Source organism: Osmerus mordax, chromosome 9, assembly GCF_038355195.1.
Source record: "Osmerus mordax isolate fOsmMor3 chromosome 9, fOsmMor3.pri, whole genome shotgun sequence".
Lineage (NCBI taxonomy): Eukaryota > Metazoa > Chordata > Actinopteri > Osmeriformes > Osmeridae > Osmerus > Osmerus mordax.
Genome location: NC_090058.1, coordinates 9,376,701 through 9,401,455, shown reverse-complemented (window position 1 = coordinate 9,401,455; position 24,755 = coordinate 9,376,701). Strand labels below are relative to the sequence as shown.

The window sequence follows — 24,755 nt, the reverse complement described above, 5'->3', positions numbered from 1 at the left end:
TAACAAAATAAAATAATTATCTGACTTCACTGACAAGCCTTAATTGTTATAAATGAAGACTTTTCTTTGTGTGCAGCCAATTCAAACTTGTAGCAATTAGCTGCTGAAGTTTCTAAACTATATTTATTGTCTCCAAATCATCTCCAAGGCATCTGATTTAGTGATGTAATGTTGCAGTGCAAGCAAATACACTGAACAAAAACACTTTCTTAGATAACACAGAAGTAACATTACAATTCCCATAACATACAACACTACAAAACAAAAACTGATAATTTGACAAAAATTTAAATGAAAACAGATAAAATGAACTTGTAAAAGTAAGTGTTTGATGATTGCTTAATGGCTGATGTGAAGCTGCAACTATTGAGGACAATAAAGCAATGTTTACAATCAAATGTCATAAAATATCTTTATAATCCATCCATGCAAAATTTCACAATTTTTTTTCTGCTGGGGCCACTTCTAGGAACAGCTGAAGGAACATAGTAAGCTTCTCTAACAGTCCTGGGCAGAATTTGTAGTGAATGAAGGGTACATAAACCACAATGCCACTGAAGATGAACAAGGCAACATAGAGGTATTCTATCTGGGGGTTGTCTATGATAGGCGCCAGCACCAGGAACACTGCAGCAATGAGGACCAGGATGGGGAGGACTATGGGAACCTAAATATAAATAAAGGACAAAGCAATGTCACGGGAGCAGCTCTTGTTAGACAGTACTATAACATATGTCATATTATAGTAACAATGTTAAAATACCAAATATATTTTTCGATTTTATAGCTTGTAGCATTTTATTCTTAGTGGTGTCTTCACCTTTTTGACCAATCAGATTAGAAGTATCAGTAAAACATATTTATTTGTAAAGATAGGAAAAGCAGGGGGACCAGAGAGGGGATGACATGCAGTAAATGGAACGGGCTGGAATCAAACCTGATCCGTTGTGGTAAGGCCTTAGCCTATGCCACCGGGCGTCTTGTCTCAGCAGAACATTTAAACTTTGTTCCACAGTACAAAAGTAGAAATAGTCGAGATTGATCCTCTGGTTTTAGGAGGTTTACCTTATATGGGCGAGGAAGCTCAGGTTTCTTGATCTTGAGGTAGATGAGCCCAGACAGTGTGATTCCATAGAAGAACCAGGCGGTAAAACTGACAATATGAATATACAATATAGGGATTTCAATGGCAACATTAATAAAATACCTAGAAAAATCCATTTGTAAATCTGGTTTCATGGTGGTTTTACAGTATGACAAAATGCAATCAGACAGTCTAGAACATTTCTTGTATAAAACTTTTCTTCTCAACATTGGAAAGATATCTGCTACTAGTCCATTGTGTATCAGGCTACTTTCTACCTGAAGTAGTTGACAATGCTTTGGAAGTCTCCAGGGATGAGAACCACCAGGGAGATGGCGGTAGTGAAGATCAGGGCCGGAGAAGGGGTTAGTCGTTGGACATGCGCCATGGCCAAAATACCTGGCTGTTGATTTGAAGAAATATGCTACTGTGGGCCAAACCATTTCGTTTCTGGTAATTTATAGTAACTGTACACTACTGCTGTATTGGTACAGAAGAATAATACAATTAGTTGAAGCGCCCCATCACTTCTATCATTGCAAACATATTTTATTATTTCAAGATTGATATTGTCGGGATTTTTAGGGTCCCAATCATGTTCTGGGTTTTGGTTAGTTCTACACTACAGTATTTTTGATAAAGACAGATAACAGTGTATGTGGTTCTCACCATGTGTCCTTCCCTGGCAGCAACAAAGCACACACGGCCGCCACTGAAGAAGGTTCCGTTAAGTGAGCCAAAAGCGGACAAAGCTGCAGCCACAGACATCACCCACCCCCAGCTACCCAGCACTTTGTTCCTGTTGCAAAAAGCAAAACATACTGTGCTTGAATCCGTTTTACACTTGTTGTCAAGACATGGACAACATCAGGTAGCTTTACAGTAATTAAAGCCATCAACTATGGTAATGTTCCAGCCTGGCTTTTCTCCACATTTGACTTGATTCCAAAAGGATACTGTGTAATCCGATGAGAGTCAGACTTTAACCATGTAAATTGAAATGAAAGTGGACAACATTATGAAGTCAGCCATAACATGAGACACATTGATCAAAACCACTGTCTGGGATGGAAAAGATGGATTAAATAAAACGTTGTCTCACCCCCAAGTAACAGCTACTGCAGGGGAAGTCATGACCTCTTGTGGCGTCAATACTGCTAGATAACTCACATTGACCAGCAGATAGAGAATAGTAACCATGGGGATGGCTATCATAACTGCTCTGGGTAGATTGACCTGAGAAAGAATATATAAGACAAATTAGTTGATGTACGGTACATCTCTGTCCGGGGAATGGTAAGCAAACACAATGTGTTTTTCCTTTGATGAAAACATTTCCTACTTTGTACATGCACAAAAAATATGTTGTATCCGCTATACAGCTGTGGACCTGCATTGTTTGGACTCCTTTTTATCCGTATGAATCAATGTGTCCTGTAGCAAAATTTTATTATTTTGAGTATTAGTGGAGTAGTGGAAGTGTATTGGTACAAACACATTTGTAATTATACAGTATTATTATTACCACTTAAGCAGCAATCACTCTTTCAGTTTTAAAACTAAATGCACCATCTTAATGACTTATTAGCATCTTAATGCTAGTTTACAGTGTAGCTATAGTTGTACATGTTCAGGCGCAGTCAACAACTCTAAAGGTATAACTACCTATCTACCTAGAAACAGACCAAATGAATGATGCATGAATACTACTTGGACAATAGAGCAATATTTGCGCCTTCAATATTTAGTTCCTCCTTCTGAGCAAGTTAAAGCAAAGTGTATTTTGTCCCATAACATTTTACCTGACAAATACTGTGAACACCATAACACAAATATTTTACAGCCTTCACATTTCTGAGAAAGGCAACAACAAGGCAATAACTATAAAGACTTCAAAAGTCGTATAGTTATAGTGTAGTATAGTTGACATCAATAAACTTTAAACATTCTCACCTCAGGTTTTTTCAACTCTTCCGTCACATAATTCAGGTTGTACCAGCCAGCAAAGGACCAGAGACCCTGGTAAAATGCCATTCCCAGAAAGCTAAAACCCAAATTTGTACCCTCGAAAGAATTATCGAAATTCCCTGTAATCACTTTGCTGCTCTGCCCAACATTCACCACCCCTCCGATCACAATGATCATCAAGGAAACTATCTTGGCCACTAGAAAGACCACCTGTATTCGCATGGCTATAATCACATTCATAATATTGATGGTTGCCACAGTCAGAATACTTGCAGCGGCAGCACACTTCAGAACTAACACAGGAGGATGGCAACCCAAGAAAAAGGGGGCCACAGCATATTCTGCAAAACTGAGAGATATAGCAGCAATGCTTGCTGGCTTAACCACAATATTGAAGGTCAGGGCAGCAAAGAAGGCAGGGAACTGCCCATAGATTCGGAGGATGTAAATAAAGTCCCCTCCTGATTCGGCAATGACGGTTCCTAGTTCTGCGTATGAGAGAGCCCCAAGCATTGCCACTAACCCACAGAAGGCCCAGACTAGCAGGCTGGCTCCCGGGCTTCCAGTGTAATACAGCACAAATTGCGGGGACATGAATATACCCGATCCTATCATGGTCCCTGCAATTATAGACACGGCACTGACTAGGCCCACTTCACGTTTCAGTCTCAGCCCATCTGCTTCCACGCTAGTCATGACTATATCACTTTATTTAAACAAAACAACTCTTCTTTGACAACGACCAAGGCAGATTATTCCTTTTAGAAGCACTTTGTGAAGTAAGAGCTGCCGTAGTAAAACATTTGAATGCACTGTAGGTGCAAAGTACCTGTGCAGTTAATATTAACTTTCCATTGCATGTGGAACTTTATTGTGAATCCTTTGTTTAGTTATGAGTGTATAAAGACGTTTGTAAAGATTAGTAACTCTGTTTTATACATCTGGGATGGTAAAAATGATCAAGACATTATATCATACATATGAGACCTTCTGTGCTTTCAGTCTACAATCCAGAAATTTATTTTACATTGTAAAGGATCTAAACTACTATTTAAGTTATTTCTGTTAGCAGATAATACATAAAACATAGCCTTTTTCAAAAGAGTATTCTTTTCAGAATTGATCTGCTTGCATATTCAGGTTATTGGATTTCTGTATTGAGACACTGAAGAAGCTTGTAGAACAAATGCAATTTCAAAAGGGTTCAAAAGGTTTTGGAACCCAAATACTGTACTGTAAAATACTGCAAATAAAAGCATAAACCAGAGGACTTTGATTGTTCTAAAAAAGGAAATGTTTTTGTAAAAAAAAAAAAAGTGTAATATACGATCAGTTGGTAAGAATACATTTATGTTGTAGTACAAGCATAGATTTAAGGTATTTGACTGCTACTACAATAATTGGAAGAAAAAAAAATTACATTCAGGAAGGAAAGATACTACATTGCCTAAAGGCTTGAGACTTGTTGACAACAAATTGAAATCACTCCATACCTCTGGGGATTTTAGTTCTTCCGTCACATAATTCAAAGTGTTCCAGCCATCGTAGGACCACAGGCCCTGATAAAGAGCAATCCCTATGGAGCTGACACCCACATGTGTCCCATCAAAGGAGTCTGCAAAGCTTTCAGTGTTCCCCTGAAATAGCAACACCACACCTCCTACTATGATCACTGTCAGGGCCAGCACCTTAGTCACCATGCAGAATATCTGGATTAACATGGCCAGTCGCACATTCAAACTATTAATCAGAGCTAGAACTAGAATCCCTGCAGCTGCTACACACTTCACCACCAGTTTTGGGGCAGGGCAGGCTTGATAGAAAGGCGCCACAGCATATTCTGCAAAGCTTAGAGCAATACCTGTTGCACTGGCTGGTCTCATGACTATGATGAAGCTGAAGACAAACATAAACGCAACTACTTGGCCCCACGTTCGCAAGAAGTAGATGTATTCTCCTCCAGAGTCCTGAATAACTGTTCCTAGTTCGGCGTAGCACAGAGCCCCCAGCATGGCTAACAGGCCACAGAAGACCCAGACAACCAGACTGGCTCCTGGGCTCCCGATGTTAACCAACACTGACTGAGGGGACATAAAGATCCCAGAGCCTATCATGGTACCAGCTATGAAAGACACAGCACCAGTAAGCCCCACTTCTCGTTTAAGGCTGAATTTTGAGGTTTTGTTTTCCATGTTGAGACCAGTAGTAGCCATGTCCTCCTAGGATTAGGTTTTTACAAACAAATACATAAGCTGAGTAATCTTTCTCTTAACAAGGCATGGGCAGTCCTACAATCTTAGTAGGACTAACGTTAGTTAATAATTACATATTTGACCATACTCAATCAGTGATCAGGTTCATTTAAATAAAATCGACTTACAGTAACTAACTTCTGCCAGGGACTGCTTTCATGCAATAACAATAACCCAAAAAGAATAAAGATGGTAAAAAACGATTAGAAATAGTCTAAAAAATATATATAGTAAGAATATAGTAACATCATAAGAAGTGCTTATCTGCTCTGGCTGAATGCACGTGTACATTGTGGGTCAGAGGTGAGACTCCTGAAGCACGAAAGCAATTGAAGTAGCAGTGTAGCAGTGTGCACTTCTTACATAAAACTGTGTACCTACTTTACTGTGCAGAAATATTACTATTATATGGAAATAGGTTTGCAATATAACAACTGGTAAATCTTTTGAGATACGAACAACTTTGCACACCTAGATTTGGTAATATTTGCCATTTCTTTGTTTCATGAGTAATGTTGAAAGAAAAGTCATGCAACAGATTTTTGATAAGATTAAGGTTCTGCCTATAACTGTAAACCTATGGGAGATTCCATGGATCAGTGTGGAATAGGTAAATATTACAATCTTGCAAGTCCAGGGGCCTGTTGCACAAAAGTAGAATTAAGACATCCGGGATAAATGACTCAGCTGAGCTCAATGAAGCCAAAACATGTGCGTCCAGGCTTAATTGGTTGCACAAAGACCAAGCCAGGATGAGCAGACACGGATTCATTAAGCCAGGTGAAACCAATCCTGGATAGGTGCGCGCTCACGGCTCACTCAAATAGACCCCGCCACAGATCACAGATTAACTGATTTACCATGGCAACTAGAGCCGCGTACTTTTCCCCGTCGGAAGCACAAATCCTCATGGAGGCATACGAGGAGGTAAAAGATATAATTAAGAAGAAAGGCAACACCGCCACAGTGATAAAGCAAAGAGAAAAAGCGTGGCAAAGTATTGCAGACCGCCTGAATGCGTAAGTAGTGCACAATTACATACTCACCGCTCCGCTGAAACATCACAATTACAATTCAAATATTTAATTCACATCTCCAAAAATGCAGTTGTACTGTAATTATGAAACGGTTAAATTTTTTATTGAAATGCACTGCAGATATGAGTGAAATTGTGTAAAGTAACTCCATCACACTGTATAAAGCTATGATAAATTTTTTGATATTTTTACTGAAAACAAGACAAAAATACCAAGTAATTTTGTGCAGTGTGACTCCATTAAATATGTGTGTGTGTGTGTAGATTAAACATGAACGGGCCAAAACGGACATGGCAGCAGGTCAAAATCAAATACAAGAACATTCTGCAGAATGGTATGGTCCCTGACTAATATTTAACAAAGCACAAGCATATATTGTACCCAGAAGGTGCCTGCTCACACATTGTCTGTACTGTTTTAGCAGTGAAAAAGAATACCCACAGACAAGGCACGGGTGGTGGGTCACCAAAGGCTGACCTTACCCCAGCAGAGGACATGGCCTTGGAGCTAAATAAAGGCAGGCCCGTCTTAGAGGGGATCCCTGGGGGGAAAGAGACGAGCATAGGTTCCTCCCAAGATGCCACCCGCTTCATTCAAGGTATGTCCTTCCATCTCTACATGGGATACAACCACATTCATATTGAATCAATTTGGACTGTCTGACTTTGGTTTACCTATTGCCTTGCAGTGTCTGGCAGCACTGTGTTCCTGTTAGAGCCACCAGCACAAGCACCAGACGATGCTGATCCAGTGAGTACTCCATCAAAGGCATACTGTAGGCCTGGCATGTCTTGTCTACTAGCTTCAATATGAATCCGATTAAATGTGATAGGGTGAAGGCCCCAGTGCAGCAGCAACAGCACATGATGGAGACGATGATGAGGAGGAGACCATCTCTCTGGATTCCAGAAGGCATGAGGTATCATGTTAAGACTGTGAAAGTACTATTTACTCTACAATGGTGAGGAGTCCTCATCAAAATCAAAAAATCTAATTTCTTTTACAGGACCCAGATGCTATACAGTGGGAAAACCAGCCTGGCAACATAGTGCGTATTAATAAAAGGACACCACATCCTGCCAAATTCCAGCTGCGCTAATTGTATTGTGTTCACAGAGCTCACAAGCTATCAGAAAGTTGTATGGCAACCACCTCCGGCGCCAAATAGAACTGGCAGACATAGACATTCAGTACAAGAAGAAAAAGATGGAAAATCTTGCACTGGAGTCCGAAATAAAAAAGAGGACAATTAGGAAACTGGACCTTGAAATAAAAAAACTTGAGAGGGAGGTGAGATATGCCTTCAATGTACACTGTATGCTAACTGTAACACAAATGTATTAATCATTATTTTTCTTTCCTCCCCCAGCTCCAAGAAGATGACACAGCTGAAAATAAAAATTAGGTATATTCTCGTAAAGTCAAGTGAGCCATGACATATGAGCTCTTATTGTGAGCACACAGGACGGTGGCATCTTTCTAAGGTTTTTTTTATTTTCCCAGCAATCAGTACAACCAAGTCATCGTTATAAGGCATCGCCCTCTTTTGCCCACCCCCCCAGCACCAGGTGTGGCCACTAGCCTATATGAAGGCCCAAAATTGTGTGTTCCTTTCTGCTCTGACAATGGCATGCCCATTCGTGCGAGATGTGGTGGATGAAGAAGCACTTGTGCTGAGGAGAGCCTTCAGGCGAGAAAGGGTCTTCAGGGACCGGTTGGACCCACTGGCCTTCCCTGATGACCATCTATATGAAAGATACAGGTTTTCTGCAGATGGCATCAGGTATCTATGCAGACTACTGGGTCCCAGGATTAAGCACCGCACTGCACGGAGCCATGCACTGAGTGTGGAGCAAATGGTTTGTGTGGCCTTGCGCTTTTTTGCTAGTGGAGCCTTCCTGTACTCAGTGGGGGATGCAGAACAGCTGAACAAGGCCACAATTTGCCGCACAATAAGGAGTGTGTGTCTGGCTATCAAAGCATTAGCAGATGTCTTCATCTCCTTCCCTGGCCACAGAAGACTCTGTGACATCAAAGAGGAGTTCTATAGGATTGCAGGTAAGAGGATCTACAAATTACAGGACAACTGTTAACACATAGTAGGATACTCATTACTTTGTGTGACAGGTTTCCCCAATGTCATTGGTGCAGTGGACTGCACACACATAAGGATAAAAGCCCCCTCAGGTGCCCATGAGGCCGATTTTGTGAATAGGAAATCCTTTCACAGCATTAATGTTCAGGTGAACATAACTTTTTGATATTGTCCATTGACGAACACTCTGCATTGCCAGTGATGTGCATTGATTGGTGTAATATTCCTCATCTTATGATTTCAGATGGTCTGCAATGCTGACTGTGTGATCAGCAATGTTGTGGCAAAATGGCCTGGCTCAGTCCATGACTCCAGAATCTTTCGGGCCTCTGAAATCTATCAGTGCCTATCACAAGGTAAGCCACACAACCCCTATTTATAACCATCATGGCTGTGTCAAGAATATCACTGTGTTTATGAGGTAGTAATGATGAGATTTTGTGTTGACAGGTGAATTCTCTGGTGTGTTGCTGGGAGACAGGGGGTATGGCTGCCAGCCTTTTCTCCTGACACCTTTCACAGACCCCCAGGAAGCACAGCAGGCCTACAACCATGCCCATGCCAGGACCAGGGCCAGAGTTGAAATGACCTTTGGCCTCCTGAAGGCACGCTTTCACTGCCTTCACAAATTAAGGGTCAGCCCTGTTAGGGCATGTGATATTACTGTGGCTTGTGCTGTCCTCCACAATGTGGCCTGCCTGAGGAAGGAGAGGGCCCCCAGAGTGCCACCAGCCATGGACTGGGACAATCCGGCAATCTTCCCTGATGACGACAGTGGTCGGCTGCTGAGGGACCAATATGTGTTGAATTATTTTAGTTAGTATGTGTGCTTTCAATTTTGGTTAAATATGTCCTGCGGTGGCAGAGGAATTTGGGTTTTTTTGGGTTCGTTTTTTTACGAATTTGGCCTCTTATGATGTTTGTGCGGTATACTGTGTGTAATACAAGGCTGCAGGGAGGCTACTGCATCCATTCATTTGTCTGTTCAGTTGATGTGTATGGATTTGTCCTGCATTTATTTTAGTGTGCAGACATGCAGGGTGTGTTATATACAGACCTTTGAATGTGTATGTATCATTTTGTATAATATGCTTGGATTCTGTGCTTTCCATCTTGTAGAGTCACTGTGACTTCAGTTTCGAAAGGAGCTGATGGTTTACCTGCTTTGTTTTGTCCTTATTCAATAAAGGAACATAATGTTACACATTGTGTTTTTATATTCATATGGAATGTGTATTTGTTTATATGACAGAGTACTAGGGCCACACTGAAGAAAAAGGATAAAGTCATAAATTTATGAGGCTGGTTCTTTCTGCAGAAAAGCTACATATTGTTTTTACAGTTTTGATACTTATGACAATGTGATACTTAATATTCTGGCACATCAGCATGTCTTTGTTTATGAAACCATACTGAAGTACAATTTCACGAAATGCCCCACATCTGTCATTTTAACAACTGTCCTCCTTTAAAACAACTGGTTACAATATTATGACTTGTGTTTTTTTCCCCTCTGTGGCCCTAATATTCTATCATTTTATATATAGCCTTATAGTCTATGGGAAACTGTAAATTATCTAATGATAGCAACATCATCTAAAAATCATTTTTTATCCAAAATCATTGAAATTAATGATCACAAACGTTTAAATAATGACAGTGGGTCTAGTTATATGTGATAACAATGTATAGTGAGCAGTGAAATAACTATTGGTTTCCATTTGTGGTGACTGCTGACTGACATTAGGGATGAGATTAAATAGATCCTGGAATTTAGCCTGGTCTGGAGCAGGCTAGCTCCACAGAATAAATCTCCATGGTAATTTATACCATAACATATCCTCCTGCCCCCTATCCATCTTTAGTGCAACCGGATTACGGATCAATTGAGCCAGGATCACCAAGATATCCTGGCTTAATCCCTTATCCTAGTTTTGTGCAACAGGCCCCAGGTGTCTGCAACATGTTCCTGGATTTGTATTCCTTCTGTCCTCATGTGTTTTACCCCTCTACTGTTTACGAGGTTCATCCAATTACAATGATGCTGCCACTAAAATAAACAGCCTACAAATTTATCAACACTTGAAAAAGATATAGCCTAACTGGAATTTTCATAAATCCCCAACCTGAAACCTACATTCAATTTTACATGCAGTACTTTGCAGTATAGACTATACTGCAAAGTACACTATACTGTATAGTGTTAAGATATTAATACCTTAACAGATTGCACTTACTCAATTACTTAAGAGAGAAGTATAAGGTCAGTACCCTACATTTAAACTGCCTGTTGGGTTTACAGAGGTGTGACAACTGATCTTGTGAGGATGCTGGTGTGCGAGGAACTGGGGACCATGCATTGGTTTGTGATTAGTTGTAATCTCATCAATGTAAGCCTACAAGTGACATATTTGCAAACAAAATGAGTATTTTTTTAAATCGTTTTGTTTTACCTCTGGGCGTTTCAGCTCCTCTGTCACATAATTCAAATTGTTCCAGCCGTCATAGGACCACAGTCCCTGGTAGAAAGCAATGCCAATAGGATTGATGCCAACGTTTGTGTTCTCAAATGAGTCGTTGAAACTCTCTGTTTGTCCCCCACTGATAAGCACTACTGCACCGCCAACCACTATCACTGCCAGGGCCAGTACTTTTGTCACCATAAAAAACACTTGAATTGACATTGAGAAACGAACATTTAGGCAATTCACGGTGGCCAGTAGAATAATTCCAGAGGCAGCTACACACTTTACCACAAGCTGTGGAGGGGGGCAGTCTGGATAAAAAGGTGCCACAGTGTATTGAGCAAAACTCAGTGAAATTCCTGCCACGCCGGCTGGTCTCACGAACACGACTGAGCTGAAAATGAGCATGAAAGCAACTACTGGGCCGGATGTCCGAAGAATATAGATGTACTCCCCGCCTGATTCTTGAATAACAGTGCCCAACTCGGCATAGCAAAGTGAGCCAAGAACAGCGAGGAGACCACAGCATGCCCAGATAACCAGACTGGCTCCGGGGCTACCGATGCTGGACAGCACTGACTGAGGTGACATGAAGATTCCAGATCCAATCATGGTTCCGGCAATAAGTGACACTGCACCGACCAGGCCCACTTGGCGCATCAAAGTCAGCTTCTCCGGTTTACCCTCCATGTTGCTAGCGCAATTCGCAACCGCAACTGACCCACTAATGTTCTCTGCTCAAAAATGAGCGTAAATAGTTTTGCCAAACGTCAGTCTGCAGTCTGCTGGCCAATTGCTGCAATTGCATACGTTAATAATTAACAATATTGTTAATATTTTAATGTGTGTGGGGAGCGAGTTTTACAATAATCAATACTGCTCCAGCTTGTTGAATAAAGGTATTCTGATCCTGTATCGGACATGTATCACGTGCTCAATTGAAAAACAATCAACTTGAACACTCGCGCTGACCTTTTTGGTAAACTGCCTCTTAGTCAGTCATTCATTTGAAAGATTCCGCATATTATTTTTCCTTTAGGTACAATTCTATTGAGTATGTATTGCTTTGATTAATCTGTCAGCTTTGACAATATTTAATTACTAAAAAGAAAAGAAAACAATAAAATACTAATAAGTCACGAGTCAGGTGGAGTCAGGTGGCTGAGCGGTTAGAGAATCGGGCTAGTAATCAGAAGGTCACTGGTTCGATTCCCGGCCGTGCAAATGACGCTGTGTTCCTGGGCAAGGCACTTCACCCTACTTGCCTCGGGGGAATGTCCCTATACTTACTGTAAGTCGCTCTTAGCGTCTGCTAAATGACTACATGTAAATGTAAAAATATGTAAATGTAATCAACACATCCGAAATCAGACAACATTTAGTCAGTCAGTTTTCTCACTACAAAATGTATGCCACATCAGCTTTAATTGTTTAGCAGTGACTTAGGCAATGATGAACTTCAGTTTACAATCCTTAGAATGGCAAACTACAAGGTATTTTCTTTTCAGGCGTGGAAAGAGTGACACTGACCTGGATTATGATGAGGTAATGTAATGTACAACATTTGCAAGGGCATATTCAGGAATGGAAACAGTAACACGTTATATATCTGTTGGCATTTTTTATGAACAATGGTTTCGTGACAAAGCAGAAAACGAACAGGAGAAAGACATACATTACACAACCTTAAAACAGTGAATTTAGGAAATGGATTACCAGTATCCAGACAGAATCTGGGCCTAACAGATATAAATCAATACCATTTACAGTTTATTAAATATGAAAACCGTGAAAGTATTTTTCACTATTATCTCAGTTCCCCCACCTCGTGTCCCTCCCCATCTCAAAGATGTCACGAGACTTTGTCCTCCTCTCCAGTGATAAAAAGGTGAACAGCCTTCTGGGACTGCAACATCTGAGCGGCCCTCTGAGCCCCTGTAATGGCGGCTAGGCGCTGGGCGTCGTAGCGGGAGTACAGAGCTGTGCATGTCCAGCTGGCCTCCTCTCCTCCACCCCCAGCTTGCAGCATGTTACACACCTCACTGTAGAAGTGTGGGTAGGTTGGCAGCCCATAGTAAATCAGGTTCTGGATCCCCTTGATGGTGTATCTAAGGTAGGGCGTGGAGAAGGATAAGAGCAGAGTAGAACAGAGCATTGCTGTTATTACCGCCATATTGTATGACATCATAATAACAGTACTGTCTAACACTAGATATTTACCTCTTGTAGAAGTGGAAACGTTCAGTGAAGAGGAGGAACTGCTTCTCTCCCTTCTGGAAGAAGTGCCTGGCTCGGGACACCTCTGACTTGGTGGAGTACTCACAGATGCTAGAAAAGTTAACCTCCTCCTTCTTCATGTAATTTCGCAGTCGGACATAGTCGAAGTAGGATGGGACGTAGATCAGGGTGTGGGACATGACCGAATCCCTGAACTGTGGGAAGACCTTGTCCACAAAGAACTGAAACCTGAAAAGAAAACAGAATGTTAAAAGATTAACAAATGAATGTCCTTGTAAGTTTGTATTTAATGACAGGAGTCACCCGCCAATGCCCGTATCAATTAAAGCAAGGTCTTCAATGGAAACTCTTGAAATGTACATAGATTGCATATTGCTCTATAAATAAACATGCTGGATTGACTAAATGATTGATGGTCTTCATTGCAATTGTGGTTTAGGAAATTATGTTGTGTAAGAAATCGCTGATGAAGAGCACATATGGGAGGAGCAGCACTGCGCCGATACCTCTTCCTACCACACCCATAACTCAACGCCTACTCCGTTGCAAACTTTGCGGAGACTACGCAAAAGCATCTTATATGGCATGAAAAATCCCAAATGCCCAGAGCATTGCCCATTTGACAACAACGTTAGACAAGAGGGAGAATGATCACACCCTTAGGGTGTGTATGTTGCTTGTGATGAATTCCATAGCATCCCTATGGTTCATACCTTGCATCCTGATCCATGAAGCTGTCCGCAGGGATCACCTGGAACACATGAGGGAGTTGGAGCAGGACCTGGCATATCGAGCCCGTTCTGGGAACATTCTTGATGGCAATCTGGAAAAATACGTTAACAAATTAACCATATCTCAAAAATATCTCAAGAATTAAATAATAAAAAGGAAAAGATTTAAGAGCCTTACACAGATCGTGGACCACCTAGCTTGAGTATGTTTGGAAAGTGTAATCGGTAAATGGGTTTCTTACCTGGCCGTGGTAGTTGAAGCAGTGCTTTGTGAGAATGTTGTTGATCTGTGGGTCCTGGATGGTGCTGAAGACCAGTGTCTGGCGGTAGTACTTGGCCCAGTTGTTCAGGTTGGACATCCGCACACGGGAGAAGTCCACCCCATGGGAGTCCGAAGGCTGCAGGTTCAGGTGCTTCAACACATGCTAAAAACAGGTTATGGGATGTCGTTAGCTTCTCTCAAAGCTATCCATGAGATCCTTGAGATAAGAGGCGGCTCAAAGAAAAACATGCCTGTGGCAACAGAAAGATGACTACTCTGATGCAGGAATATGATTACAGTTTTTTCACATGCTGAAATGATTTAAGAGGTTGAAGATGACCTCATTTGATTCAAGCAGGTGAGGTCTAGTAATGAGGGGGAAAACTCCTACCAACAGGTGCTCCCAATTCTGCATGAGGAAGATGTCGGCCTGGTCCACCACCAGCAGCTCAATGGAGGACAGGAAGTCAAAGTCTCGCTTGGACTCGCCCTCTGCCCCCAGAACGGTGCGTAGGCCCAGTGGCGAGGCGATGATGATGTCGGAAGAGTAGAAGGGAGCGTAGAGCCGTATGCTTCTCCTAAGGATTGAAACGCCTAGTCGGGGGTCAAAGGTTGCCAGTTACCAGACACAGAGGCGATGGTGAGGAAGGTCAATTACATTGAGTTCACTACACACTGACTGATCAAAACACAGTTATCAAGATCTTCAATGGTGGTAAAAGGGGACTTTGCATTTGGAGATCTATTAAAAAATAAACAATAGAGTCATAGCATTTTATGACCATGTGAGATTACAGAGACGTTTGTCGGCGGACCTATCTTGAAGTGGTCATCCACGTTCCCCGAGAAGATGGCGTGATAGTCCTCCGGACGGACAAGGTTGGGGGGCGTGTCCCCTGGCTCCTCCCCAAACTCATCCTTAAACCTCTTCTTGTTGCTGACGTCCATCTTCCTCCCCTTGGTCTCCAAGAGGCTGATGAGAGTCTGGACCACCCGCAAGGCTGCGTCCCGGAAAGGAACCAGGATCAGAACCTGCACAGAGCCATGTGGGAGGTTTAGACAGAGCCCAATGGACTCCTGTTTAGACTTAATGTGGTTCAAACGGATCGGAAGGCTGTTTTACGACACAAATGTCAAGTCTACACAAATAGTAAGAGATGAAGTCAGTGGTGTGGTCTAACCTTGGGCCGGGTCAGGCCCTGATCCCTGGGCTCATCCTGGGGTTCGGCCCCAGGTGTCGTCTTTGTTTGGCGCTCCCTTAACTGGGCATTGTGAGCAAGGACGCGGGAGTTTGCCTTCAGCACATGGTTGAGGGCATGAAGGCAGTAGGAACTCTGTACTTGTCGACCCTCGCTCAGTGGAGAACTCTCTGGAAAGTAAACGTCCCTGTAGGAATCCATGAGGGCAAGCAGTTCCAGTTGAAGTGCGCTCACCTCCTCTGGCGCCCCGTCGGGGTTGGAGGCCTGGTTTAGTAATCTCCAGTTGGGCTCCAGGACTTTGTGAAGGGCCAGGGGGATTTCACATCTGTCTTGGCCAATATGGCCAAACATATTGTGTGGTGTAGAACACAAGAGGGTGCCCAATCTTGGCCACTGTGTGGAGAAAGTGGAGGTTTGGAGACTTGATGGTTAGGTAGACATGACTGGCACTCAAATTGTTCATATACATAAACACATTTACTAACATGTGCAGACTGTACCTTAATCTGAATCTTGGTCTTGGTACCTAAAGTTATTTTCTTCACATCCTCCTCACTAAGCTCTGTGTAGAAATGCTGCATACAATTGTCTGAAAACAAAATGTTCTGTCAGTGAAGAAGCAGGTTCAAGTCCTCGCATTCATCTTCAAACTATGGTTTATTTGGAAGCCTTATCATGGCATCATCATGGTAGAGTGCAACATACACGTTTATTAAATACCTTTTCATTATACCAAACCATAACCATAATTTGTTTCAAATTGGTTTAGAAGCCCAAAGGTTGCTTACCTTCATGTTGCTGCTTGGTAATGCTCTCCTGCTCAGCAGGGCTCTCTTGCTCTCCCTCCCCTGAGAAGTTAGTCTCCAGACAAAACTGGGTTTCGTGCGCCTTGTCTGTGAACTCGTCTCCTGCCGTTGTTTCCGCCCCTTCAGCAGCCTGACCATCACCATTCTGCCCCTCCTCTTCTTCGCTCTCTGCCTCACCTGATGCTAAATTCAGATCAACATCTCCGTCCTGATGCTCCTCATCCTCAGCATTAAGCTCACTCTCTCCATCACTCTCTCCTTTGGGGCAAGAATCAGATATGAATACTATGCAAGGTATTGTATTAATCATGTCGAATATTATTTATGCCAGGATGTTATTGAAACAAAAAGCTAATACAATTGCTCTGGGTTCAACAAGTTGTATGGTCAGGGAAGCATTTAAACAACTTGCCTTCACCAAGTTGCTCATCATCCTCCTCTTCATCATCCTCACTCTCATCTTCACTTTCATCCTTGTTGGTAGAAGGGCAAAGGGTTGACAGCAATTTGTGATAGGCAGACCTTTGCTCGGGTTCATCATCCTCATCACTTTCAGGATCACTGGCTTGCTCTGGGCTGTCTGGCTGTGGGGAACAAGGACAATATAAAAATGTTATTTTTGTCTTCATTTTTGTGTAGTCAAGTCCTACCAAAACCTGAACACTCCTTTAATCGTTAAAAGGATTCTTGTGTTTAATGACTAGTGGAGACATCTAATTTTACATTTGGGATTAAGACATAATAGTCTACTTACCATATCCATTATTTGGGTTTTCTCTGGTTTTTCGGTGACACTACAAAAGAAAGAGTAGAGACGTCAGTTCCTTCAGTGTATTTCTAACTGGTCTACCACGTTTGAGCAGGTAGATAAAATAACTGAAGAACATCACTGTCTCCAGGTCCGCTCTGTGTGTATGTTCGTGGGTGTAAAATGCAATTTTACAAAGCTGGTATTGGGTTTATATTCATTCAAACTGAATAATAATATCCTCACACTGAATTGCACAGTATTAACTTACTGAACTACCATCAGTAATGTAAGTTGCGTTAGCTAGCTGGCTAGGTGCTCGGGTACCTAAAGATAAACAGTGAAATTTGAAGCGTATGCCTACATGTCATGGAATGGATGTTCCTCTCCAAATTCTTTCAGATGTTTTTTATGCTTCTTGGACAAACTCTTGAAGAGTTCATTATTCTGCCTTCTTTTCCCCATCGTTGGTAGTGCAGGAAAGTTGATAGACACGCATGTGAGTGTTTACTCTTATTCTTCGGAAATGTAGTGAAGGCTCCGATCCTATGTTGAGGAACATATTTTGCCCCCTACTGCACAGGAGGAGAGTGTGCAACAACGTTCCCAGTTCATGGTGGTCTGTAGCCTAATAGTTCACCAATAGTACTCCAATAGTATGAACCTGCAGAGCCGGAGACCCGGACGGCCTCAATTCGACCTGTTTTTGTGGTTGGATTTACACGCAGGGCCTGCCCGACCCAATAAACAAACTAAACATGTGTTTAGGGCCCTGCGCCCCCCCCCCCCCCCCCCCCCAAAAAAAAAAAATCACACTCAAAAGGGCCCCATACACTATTTTTGTTTAGGGCCCCCAAAACCCGGGCCTATTGGTTTAACACAACGCGCTGCATACCTGCAGACATTTTGACAACAATGTGCATAGTGACATAGGCCCATATTTCAACTACTAATCAAAGTATGGATCAATAATCCAAATGTTGAAGATACTTCAACTAGTGCTTTTGTGATAAAAAGTGTGCAGCATCTTGACCGTGAGCTTACCCAAAAGGAGGCTATTTTGTAAGGTCTCTAGAGCTAACTCATCTTTACTGCAGTGACCTTACATCAGTGGTCAGTGTCCTCACAACAACAAACGCTGAAGCTTCTTTGTGTGCGTTCAGCTCTGGACGAGACATCTATACTATGTAAATGTTGTTGTATAATGACCTCGATATATTATTGATCAGTTTGATATCAATTTACTGTTTACTTTTTTTTTGCTGTTACCATAGCAGAATGTCATTTATTATTAACCATTTTGGTGCCTAGCTTCGGCATTTCGGCTTCGCTTTTGACATGCGATTAGGCTATGGCTGAATTTGAGCAAAACATTGTCTAAACTTGCAAAAAAACAACCGTGCTGTGCTGGACAGGGGAACAGGGAACATGTCAGGCTTCTGATCAAATGGAGGGTACATTCTCGAAAGAAGAGAAAGAAAAGGCTCAAAGGACAGTAAGGTTTCGGGTAGCTTCAGCGAATAGCGGCCGCGTCCTTACGGAGGTGTTCAAGGAGGTGACATCGTCTGGGTCAGTGTGGGACTCGGGTGACTCAGACTGCACGAGCAACTCGGAGATTGAACGGGCGAGCTCGCCGCCAACCAGTGAAGCAAATGGGCACTTGAGCGGACTCTTGGAGGCAGCTCCGGATGACAGCGGGAGTGAACCCGACGACTTGTTAATGTATGCTAGTGTGAAGAGAGAGCGGCTCTTTAGTAACAAGCGCATTAATATCTGCAGCAAGAATGGGACTGTACGCGGCGTCAGGAACAAGGTCAGCGCAGGTCAAGTGTTGTATAACAACCTTTCCAACATATATGCTGTAAGTAGCCAAATTTATTTTAAAATGATACGAAGCATCGCATGTATCAATTTGCTGCTTGTCTATCTATGTATCTATATATCTATCCATCCATCCGTCGTGATGAATGTATAGGCCTACATAGGGCAAAGTGTTACAGTGTTAAACAAATTATGAATGGTCCTGATGTCTGACCATAGTTGGGTCTGAGTTTCTGCCTATACAGTAAAGAGGTGTTCTAATTTTTTGGGACATCAACAACTATCACAAGCTAAAGTAAACTTGCAAGAGTGAATTACAATGAAAGGTGCAGCTTCAGAGTGTCAGGATCTGGAGCTATGGAGATGTATTCCAAAACTCAAGGTGTACATTAGCCCTGAAGGTAGACTGATGTCTTTTGCTCTTTGTTCTGATGTACTTTTTGAACACTGTGAATCTTGACACTGCTATTTAGCAATAATGACATTCTCTTCCTTTTACTTTGAAAGGGGAATCTACGTGGTGGCAACCAACATCTTCAGAGAAAAAGACCCTGAGATAGAGACCTACTGAGGGCTGATGGATAAACATATCCTATTAATTTAACACACTTTGATCCACCTGAAGTCAACCATAAAAAGTGTTCCCATTATATTAAGTTAACATTGATCACCATATTGAATGCCTTACTTTATTCCATGGTATCATTTCATAATAATACTGATGACAAAGTCTAAATGGATTGAATTTTGGTTTGAGTCTAGAGGACACAAATTAGCATTATTCCAAAAGTGAACAAAATACTTGGTAAAATCTTTGATACAACTCTTTATAGTTGTATCAAAAGGGCACGTATCATGAGGGGCACTTGACTGGAACAAAGTTGTTCCAGTCAAGTGCCCCTCATGGAAAATAGAATTAAACAGGTAGGCCTACAAGTAGAACATATGATAATGAATGTGTGTTGAATTTTTATATAATTTTGAAATTTTGTAAGTACTTTGTAACTGTTAAATGCTATTCTTGGATTAACTTTGTTATTGTTCAGTAATAACATGCTTGCACTGAACACAAAGGCTTTTCTATTTCTTCACATCTTTCAAATTGACACCTGCTCCAATGGGCGTTTAAATGTTTAATGTGATGCAAGAAACTGCAACAATTACATTAAATTCAGTACATTAGAACCTATTTTTTGGCTTGTCCGTGGAGATTTTTGGCACCACACACAAAACAAAAAGCATGATACCCATGTTGGGTTAGTTATACATGAATTATGGCCTACTTAAATCATTTTATCTGGTTTGAGATTGGATCACAATGAGGGAGTTCCCTCTCTGGAACGGTCCCAGCACCATGTGTTCTACAACAACGCCCCTTAACCTGATACAGCTCATGAGCGCTCAACCCTAATTGGCAGATCGGATCTCAATGTGTAACAAATTGCAACAAAAGGGAAGTACAAGAAGAATGGTCTCACTCTAAAAAGAGATGCAACATACAATTGTTAAATATGTTTTGATTTACCATGATCTATTTTGCCGTTCAAGACCCGTCAGAAAATGTCAGCCTACATATGACATTTTATGTAATCGCCTCTAAAGGCTGTTTAAGAATAGCTTTTGTAAAAAATGTATAAGCCTCCTTCCTTCAAGGCACGGATGTGTTCATCATGAGAGCTACGAAATTATTACAATTAATTGGTGTTACTTTGAGGTTTAATGCCGAACATATAAAAAAGACAATGTTTCCAAATTCTGGTAATTTTACCACGGTCCCTAACCCGACTGTTCACTGTCCTTTTCCGAATATCAAATGAATGTCGAATGTCGAATATGGAACCAACTTTACATCGGTGCTGAACCGACACACCGATGGAACCGCAAGGTCACCCTTTACTCAAGTCATGGGATCAGACAAATAAGAATTAAATTCCCACAATATACCGGGACAAATGCGACTGTATTTCGTGCCATGCTTTCTCTTTATTTTTTATTGATTGATATAGCCTATAATCCGTGCTCATTAGGCCATTATGAGTGTTTGCATTTCTTAATTCAGTGTCTGCAATTTTTTTACAGATTAGTTTGCTTGAAAACAACCTCCGTAGGTCTTTTTTATCCTACGAGATTATCTAAGTCAAAAGACTAGGTAGATGTAGCCTTTTCGCGCTGCACCATTAGAACAAGATAGGCAAGCCTTGGAGCGGTATTCACACCCTTTTATTTTCGATGCCACCATGTCCCCTCCAGCATCGGCTGCAACAGCGAGTGAGAGCAGTACAACCACGGTTTTCGAGGAGGACATCAGAGAAGAGGTATTCACACTGTCTTGGCTTCTGGTTTGTGTAGACTGCAGAATTCAAATGCAGAAGACTATTCAATGCCTGGCTGACCGCTTGACAGAGTGAGTTGTTTTGCAAGTGGATTGTAGCCTTTGGACTGCTGATTGTAAAATTTAGCATCTAGTCTTATTATAGATGGTTCTATAGATGGTTCTATTGCACAAATACATTTTACTTAACACTATATGACTCTTAAGTCCTTCATTTGCAGCCCAAATCTCTATTATGGGAACGTTTTTAGGCAGTGATCTGTTCGTAGTACTAGTAGGCTACTGCTCAAATGTGCAGTGATGCCAAAATAGAGAACACAGACAATCTCCATTCTCACATAAGGTTTCTGTAATTAAACGTACCAGCAAAGAGCCATGAGCAAATATATAATTACCAATAGACGTTTCAAGTGAAATGCATTACACTTTGAAATAATTTGTTTATTTGGGAGCTACGGAATATAGATCAAAATAAAATGTACAAGCTTTTATAATAAAAATGTAGGTAATTGTTGTTAGGTTAAGTAAAGTCTTTGTCCGTTTTCATATTGATGTATTATCTATAAATCTGGCACAGAAAAAGACTGAAACATTCAAAGAGACCTAAAATTCCGAACACTGTTAAATGCCAAATTACTTATTTTAGTTCTGATTCTGCCTGTGTTCATCTTTTTGCATGTTTTGACAGCAAAGGCCTCTGAAGCAGTCCCTGAGCAAAGCTCTGTGCCGGGAGAGCTTCTGGAAATGCCTGGTGCTCTCTGTGCTCATGTACAGCTGCATAGGGGCCATGGTATGGTGTCATGTCACCAAGGTAACCCGACTCACCTTCGACAGTGCCTTCAAAGGGATGTCCATGATGTACCATGACAGCCCTTGCTCTGATGGCTACATCTATATCCCTCTGGCTTTATTGGGCATGCTCTACATTGTATACCTGGTGGAGTGCTGGCACTACCATGCTAAGAACGAGCTGCAGCACAAAGTGGATGTGGAGGGCATTTATGAGCGTGTGCAAAGGATGCAACAGTCCAAACCCTGTATATGGTGGAAGGCCATCAGCTACCACTATGTCCGCCGAACACGGCAGGTCACACGTTACCGTAATGGGGATGCCTACACAAGCACTCAGGTCTACCATGAAAGGGTTAACACCCATGTTGCGGAGGCAGAATTTGAGTACAGCCACTGTGGAGTGAAGGATGTTTCGAAACAGTTGCTCGGCCTTGAGAAGTCTGCACTCACTAAGTTGAGGTTCACCAAGTGCTTCAGTTTTGCAAACGTCGAGTCTGAAAACTCTTACCTCACCCAAAGAGCAAGGTTCTTCACTGATAATGAGGGCCTGGACGACTACATGGAAGCACGGGAGGGAATGCACCTGAAAAACATTGACCTGAAGGAGTATGTCATTGTGTTGTCTGACCCTGATCACAACCCCTGGTATCTGTCCCATTATGTATTCTGGCTAGCATCCTTCCTCACTCTCTCTTGGCCTCTGAGGGTATACACTGAGTGCCGCACGGCATACGTCCATTTCCGCGTGGAGAAGCTCTTCGGCGCGGACTACATCCCAGTGACCCCTTGCGATGAACGACCATACTGCCGCCGCATCCCCCGGGTCAACACCATCGACAGCACGGAGCTGGAGTGGCACATTCGCTCCAACCAGCAGCTGGTGCCAAGCTACTCTGAGGCCGGTCTTATGGACCTGGCCCAGTGCTCTACCGGCTTCGCCGGCTTCCGACAGAACTGCGAGCGGTGCCACCGGGCCATCAGCTGCTCCTCTGTGTTCTCCAGGAGCGCCCTCAGCATCTGCACGGGGGCCAGCGCACGCATGCCCTTCAGCTCCAGCCGCTTCTCCCTGGCGCGGCGTCACAGCTCCCGCCGCAGCTGCTTCTGGAGGAGCGGCAGCCTGGACGATCAGGAGAGCCCGAGCGAGAACACACGTTGCTTGTCCGATCGACAGGCCACTGAGAGCGAGGACCCACCTGACTATCAGGATGCCTTGTGCTTTCCCGTGCTAATTGTCCATTGCAGCGAGAACTGTCACAGCCACAGGTCCTTCCATAGGAATGGCACCTGCGTTGAGACTTCCTTATGACCTATAGAAGGCGAAATGTGTTCAAGTCTATAAAGGCAAATATGCTTAGTTGAAAACCACCAAAGACAATTCATAAGATCCTTTGGTTTACATTCTATCTATCTGTTGTCAATAACAGATACAATGAAATTATTATTCAAGTCTCTGTGGACTAAATACATATGTGAATGGAAGACTTCCATTGAAGATGCATACTAGCTGACATCCACACTTATCCAAGTGTCCATATCTACCATCAGTGGACTGGCAGTACTGTTCTTACATGTATATAAATTACAGTCTCTGTGAAACCATTTTTAAAATATATAGATGACACAGGAACGCAACTATTCCCCATTCACCAAATGATGAGCTAAACATTAGATTCGGAGTTCAATGATGAAATCAGTGATTAGCACAAGCCAGACAAACATTTTACAAATGTTTCTTATACACACATTTAATTAACAAACATATATATGTACCAACTATGTTTTATTGACCTTTAAAGGAACACTAGGATTAGAAACAGCGCCCCAATTATTGTCTGAACTCCCACTCTTTCCTGCAGTTTGAGTCTGATTGATCCAACATAAGTCAAGGTGGAAGATATACCTCACCAAATACGATTGGTTTGATCAGGATTGCTGGAATATAACTGGCTGGACCCAACTGTATCCTCCAAAAATCATAAATTGAAATTCTACTGGCACTGAGCTGTCTTTGTTGCAGTGACAACTCTCAGAGGGCTTCATTAGCTTACACAACATGTTTATTGGGGACAAAACCTTTACAGAGAAAATCCTACCTAGTGTTCCTTTAATCAGATGGTAAAAATGTATTTTGCATGAAATGTTGGTATTTGGAAATTAGCCAATGTTATTCTCAATGTATCGTGTGTATGTATAGAATGCTTACTAATCCAATACACTTAAAACCTGATGTAACATTATTATGGTGTTGTGCATACAGAAACATGAGACAGCCTGTAATGAGTGTCAGAATTTGCCGACCATCTGGCCAAGATACTATTAATCACAGGTTACGTTCACTGTAAATATATTAACTAAACTGCTAAGGGATGAGGCAGTAATAATTTCAGTAAAAAAAAAGTTTTGGGGGAAAATTAAAATTTAATATTCTCATTAAAAGGAAAAATAATCAAAGATAGTATGTGGCTCACAATGGCGATAACACAATATAGCAATAAAGTATAACCATTTTGTCACTAGCATTCTGAGAAAAAGAAAATGTGTTTGCAGAAGTAATATAAAAGGTGAAGGGATGGAAGTATGTCTGTTTCCTGTACTGTCAGTGGTAAGTAGATTTTAGACTGGGAAAGGTTTGCCATGTGTTAGTATTGCTGAATATTCATGTTACTCTGTCAACACTGCCATGAACACCAGATCAACTCAAATGCCCCAACCATCTCCAAATAGGACAAATATCCACGTATATGGAATTCAACTTCATATCACAATAATAATGGCATTGATAATAAAATAACTTGCAGCCTGTTTGTATATATCCCCTGCCTTGCAAGTACACACAGTGAGCAGTAAAGAAGATTCCCTCACACTGACAAGATTCTGATTGTGGGATTGTACATTTGATAAACTGAAGGGCTGTATGCCTCAATT

At 41.9% G+C, this 24,755-nt stretch overlaps 4 protein-coding genes across 6 annotated transcripts; 2 read left to right on the top strand and 2 right to left on the bottom strand.

The window, feature by feature from the left end:
- Positions 1–216: 216 nt before the first annotated feature.
- On the bottom strand, positions 217–5,265 carry zmp:0000001267 (b(0,+)-type amino acid transporter 1). Its single transcript, XM_067243305.1, has 6 exons — positions 4,546–5,265; positions 2,187–2,320; positions 1,754–1,883; positions 1,363–1,487; positions 1,066–1,153; positions 217–667 (listed from the first exon to the last, which is right to left on the bottom strand). Exons 1-6 carry the CDS (start codon positions 5,263–5,265, stop codon positions 437–439), a joined length of 1,428 nt encoding a protein of 475 aa, XP_067099406.1. The 3' UTR covers positions 217–436.
- Positions 5,266–5,948: 683 nt separating this feature from the next.
- Positions 5,949–9,661, top strand: LOC136948686 (putative nuclease HARBI1). 3 transcript variants are annotated; one of them, XM_067242644.1, is made up of 13 exons: positions 5,949–6,323; positions 6,605–6,675; positions 6,763–6,939; positions 7,030–7,091; positions 7,174–7,260; positions 7,348–7,389; positions 7,458–7,631; positions 7,711–7,733; positions 8,080–8,124; positions 8,230–8,399; positions 8,469–8,584; positions 8,681–8,792; positions 8,887–9,661. In XM_067242644.1, the coding sequence occupies exons 1-13, from the start codon at positions 6,166–6,168 to the stop codon at positions 9,255–9,257; spliced, it is 1,608 nt and encodes a 535-aa protein (XP_067098745.1). In that variant the 5' UTR covers positions 5,949–6,165; the 3' UTR covers positions 9,258–9,661. The 3 variants fall into 3 exon arrangements, with proteins under 3 accessions (XP_067098745.1, XP_067098744.1, XP_067098743.1); XM_067242643.1 differs by having other exon boundaries at positions 8,080–8,399; positions 8,493–8,584; XM_067242642.1 differs by having other exon boundaries at positions 8,080–8,399.
- Positions 9,662–12,301: 2,640 nt separating this feature from the next.
- utp25 (UTP25 small subunit processor component) lies at positions 12,302–17,357 on the bottom strand. The gene is made up of 12 exons (XM_067243463.1): positions 17,250–17,357; positions 16,892–16,931; positions 16,550–16,721; positions 16,120–16,395; positions 15,832–15,920; positions 15,314–15,724; positions 14,948–15,164; positions 14,524–14,726; positions 14,113–14,295; positions 13,853–13,962; positions 13,122–13,367; positions 12,302–13,009 (listed from the first exon to the last, which is right to left on the bottom strand). Exons 1-12 carry the CDS (start codon positions 17,348–17,350, stop codon positions 12,754–12,756), a joined length of 2,304 nt encoding a protein of 767 aa, XP_067099564.1. The 5' UTR covers positions 17,351–17,357; the 3' UTR covers positions 12,302–12,753.
- A 3,586-nt stretch (positions 17,358–20,943) lies between these two features.
- On the top strand, positions 20,944–23,136 carry LOC136949182 (transmembrane protein 151B-like). The gene is made up of 2 exons (XM_067243395.1): positions 20,944–21,021; positions 21,727–23,136. Exons 1-2 carry the CDS (start codon positions 20,944–20,946, stop codon positions 23,134–23,136), a joined length of 1,488 nt encoding a protein of 495 aa, XP_067099496.1.
- The last annotated feature ends 1,619 nt before the right edge of the window (positions 23,137–24,755 follow it).

Coding starts and splice junctions, on each gene's coding strand:
- LOC136949182 (XM_067243395.1), top strand. CDS start 20,944: ATGTCCCCTCCAGCATCGGCTGCAACAGCGAGTGAGAGCAGTACAACC. Junction 21,022..21,726: donor AGGAGGACATCAGAGAAGAG/GTATTCACACTG, acceptor ATGTTTTGACAG/CAAAGGCCTCTGAAGCAGTC.
- zmp:0000001267 (XM_067243305.1), bottom strand. CDS start 5,265: ATGGCTACTACTGGTCTCAACATGGAAAACAAAACCTCAAAATTCAGC. Junction 1,488..1,753: donor CTGCCAGGGAAGGACACATG/GTGAGAACCACA, acceptor TCAAATCAACAG/CCAGGTATTTTGGCCATGGC. Junction 668..1,065: donor AGCTTCCTCGCCCATATAAG/GTAAACCTCCTA, acceptor ATTTATATTTAG/GTTCCCATAGTCCTCCCCAT.
- utp25 (XM_067243463.1), bottom strand. CDS start 17,350: ATGGGGAAAAGAAGGCAGAATAATGAACTCTTCAAGAGTTTGTCCAAG. Junction 16,722..16,891: donor AAACCCAAATAATGGATATG/GTAAGTAGACTA, acceptor TGTTCCCCACAG/CCAGACAGCCCAGAGCAAGC. Junction 15,165..15,313: donor AGGGCCTGACCCGGCCCAAG/GTTAGACCACAC, acceptor GGCTCTGTGCAG/GTTCTGATCCTGGTTCCTTT.
- LOC136948686 (XM_067242642.1), top strand. CDS start 6,166: ATGGCAACTAGAGCCGCGTACTTTTCCCCGTCGGAAGCACAAATCCTC. Junction 6,324..6,604: donor ATTGCAGACCGCCTGAATGC/GTAAGTAGTGCA, acceptor GTGTGTGTGTAG/ATTAAACATGAACGGGCCAA. Junction 8,793..8,886: donor CTATCAGTGCCTATCACAAG/GTAAGCCACACA, acceptor TTGTGTTGACAG/GTGAATTCTCTGGTGTGTTG.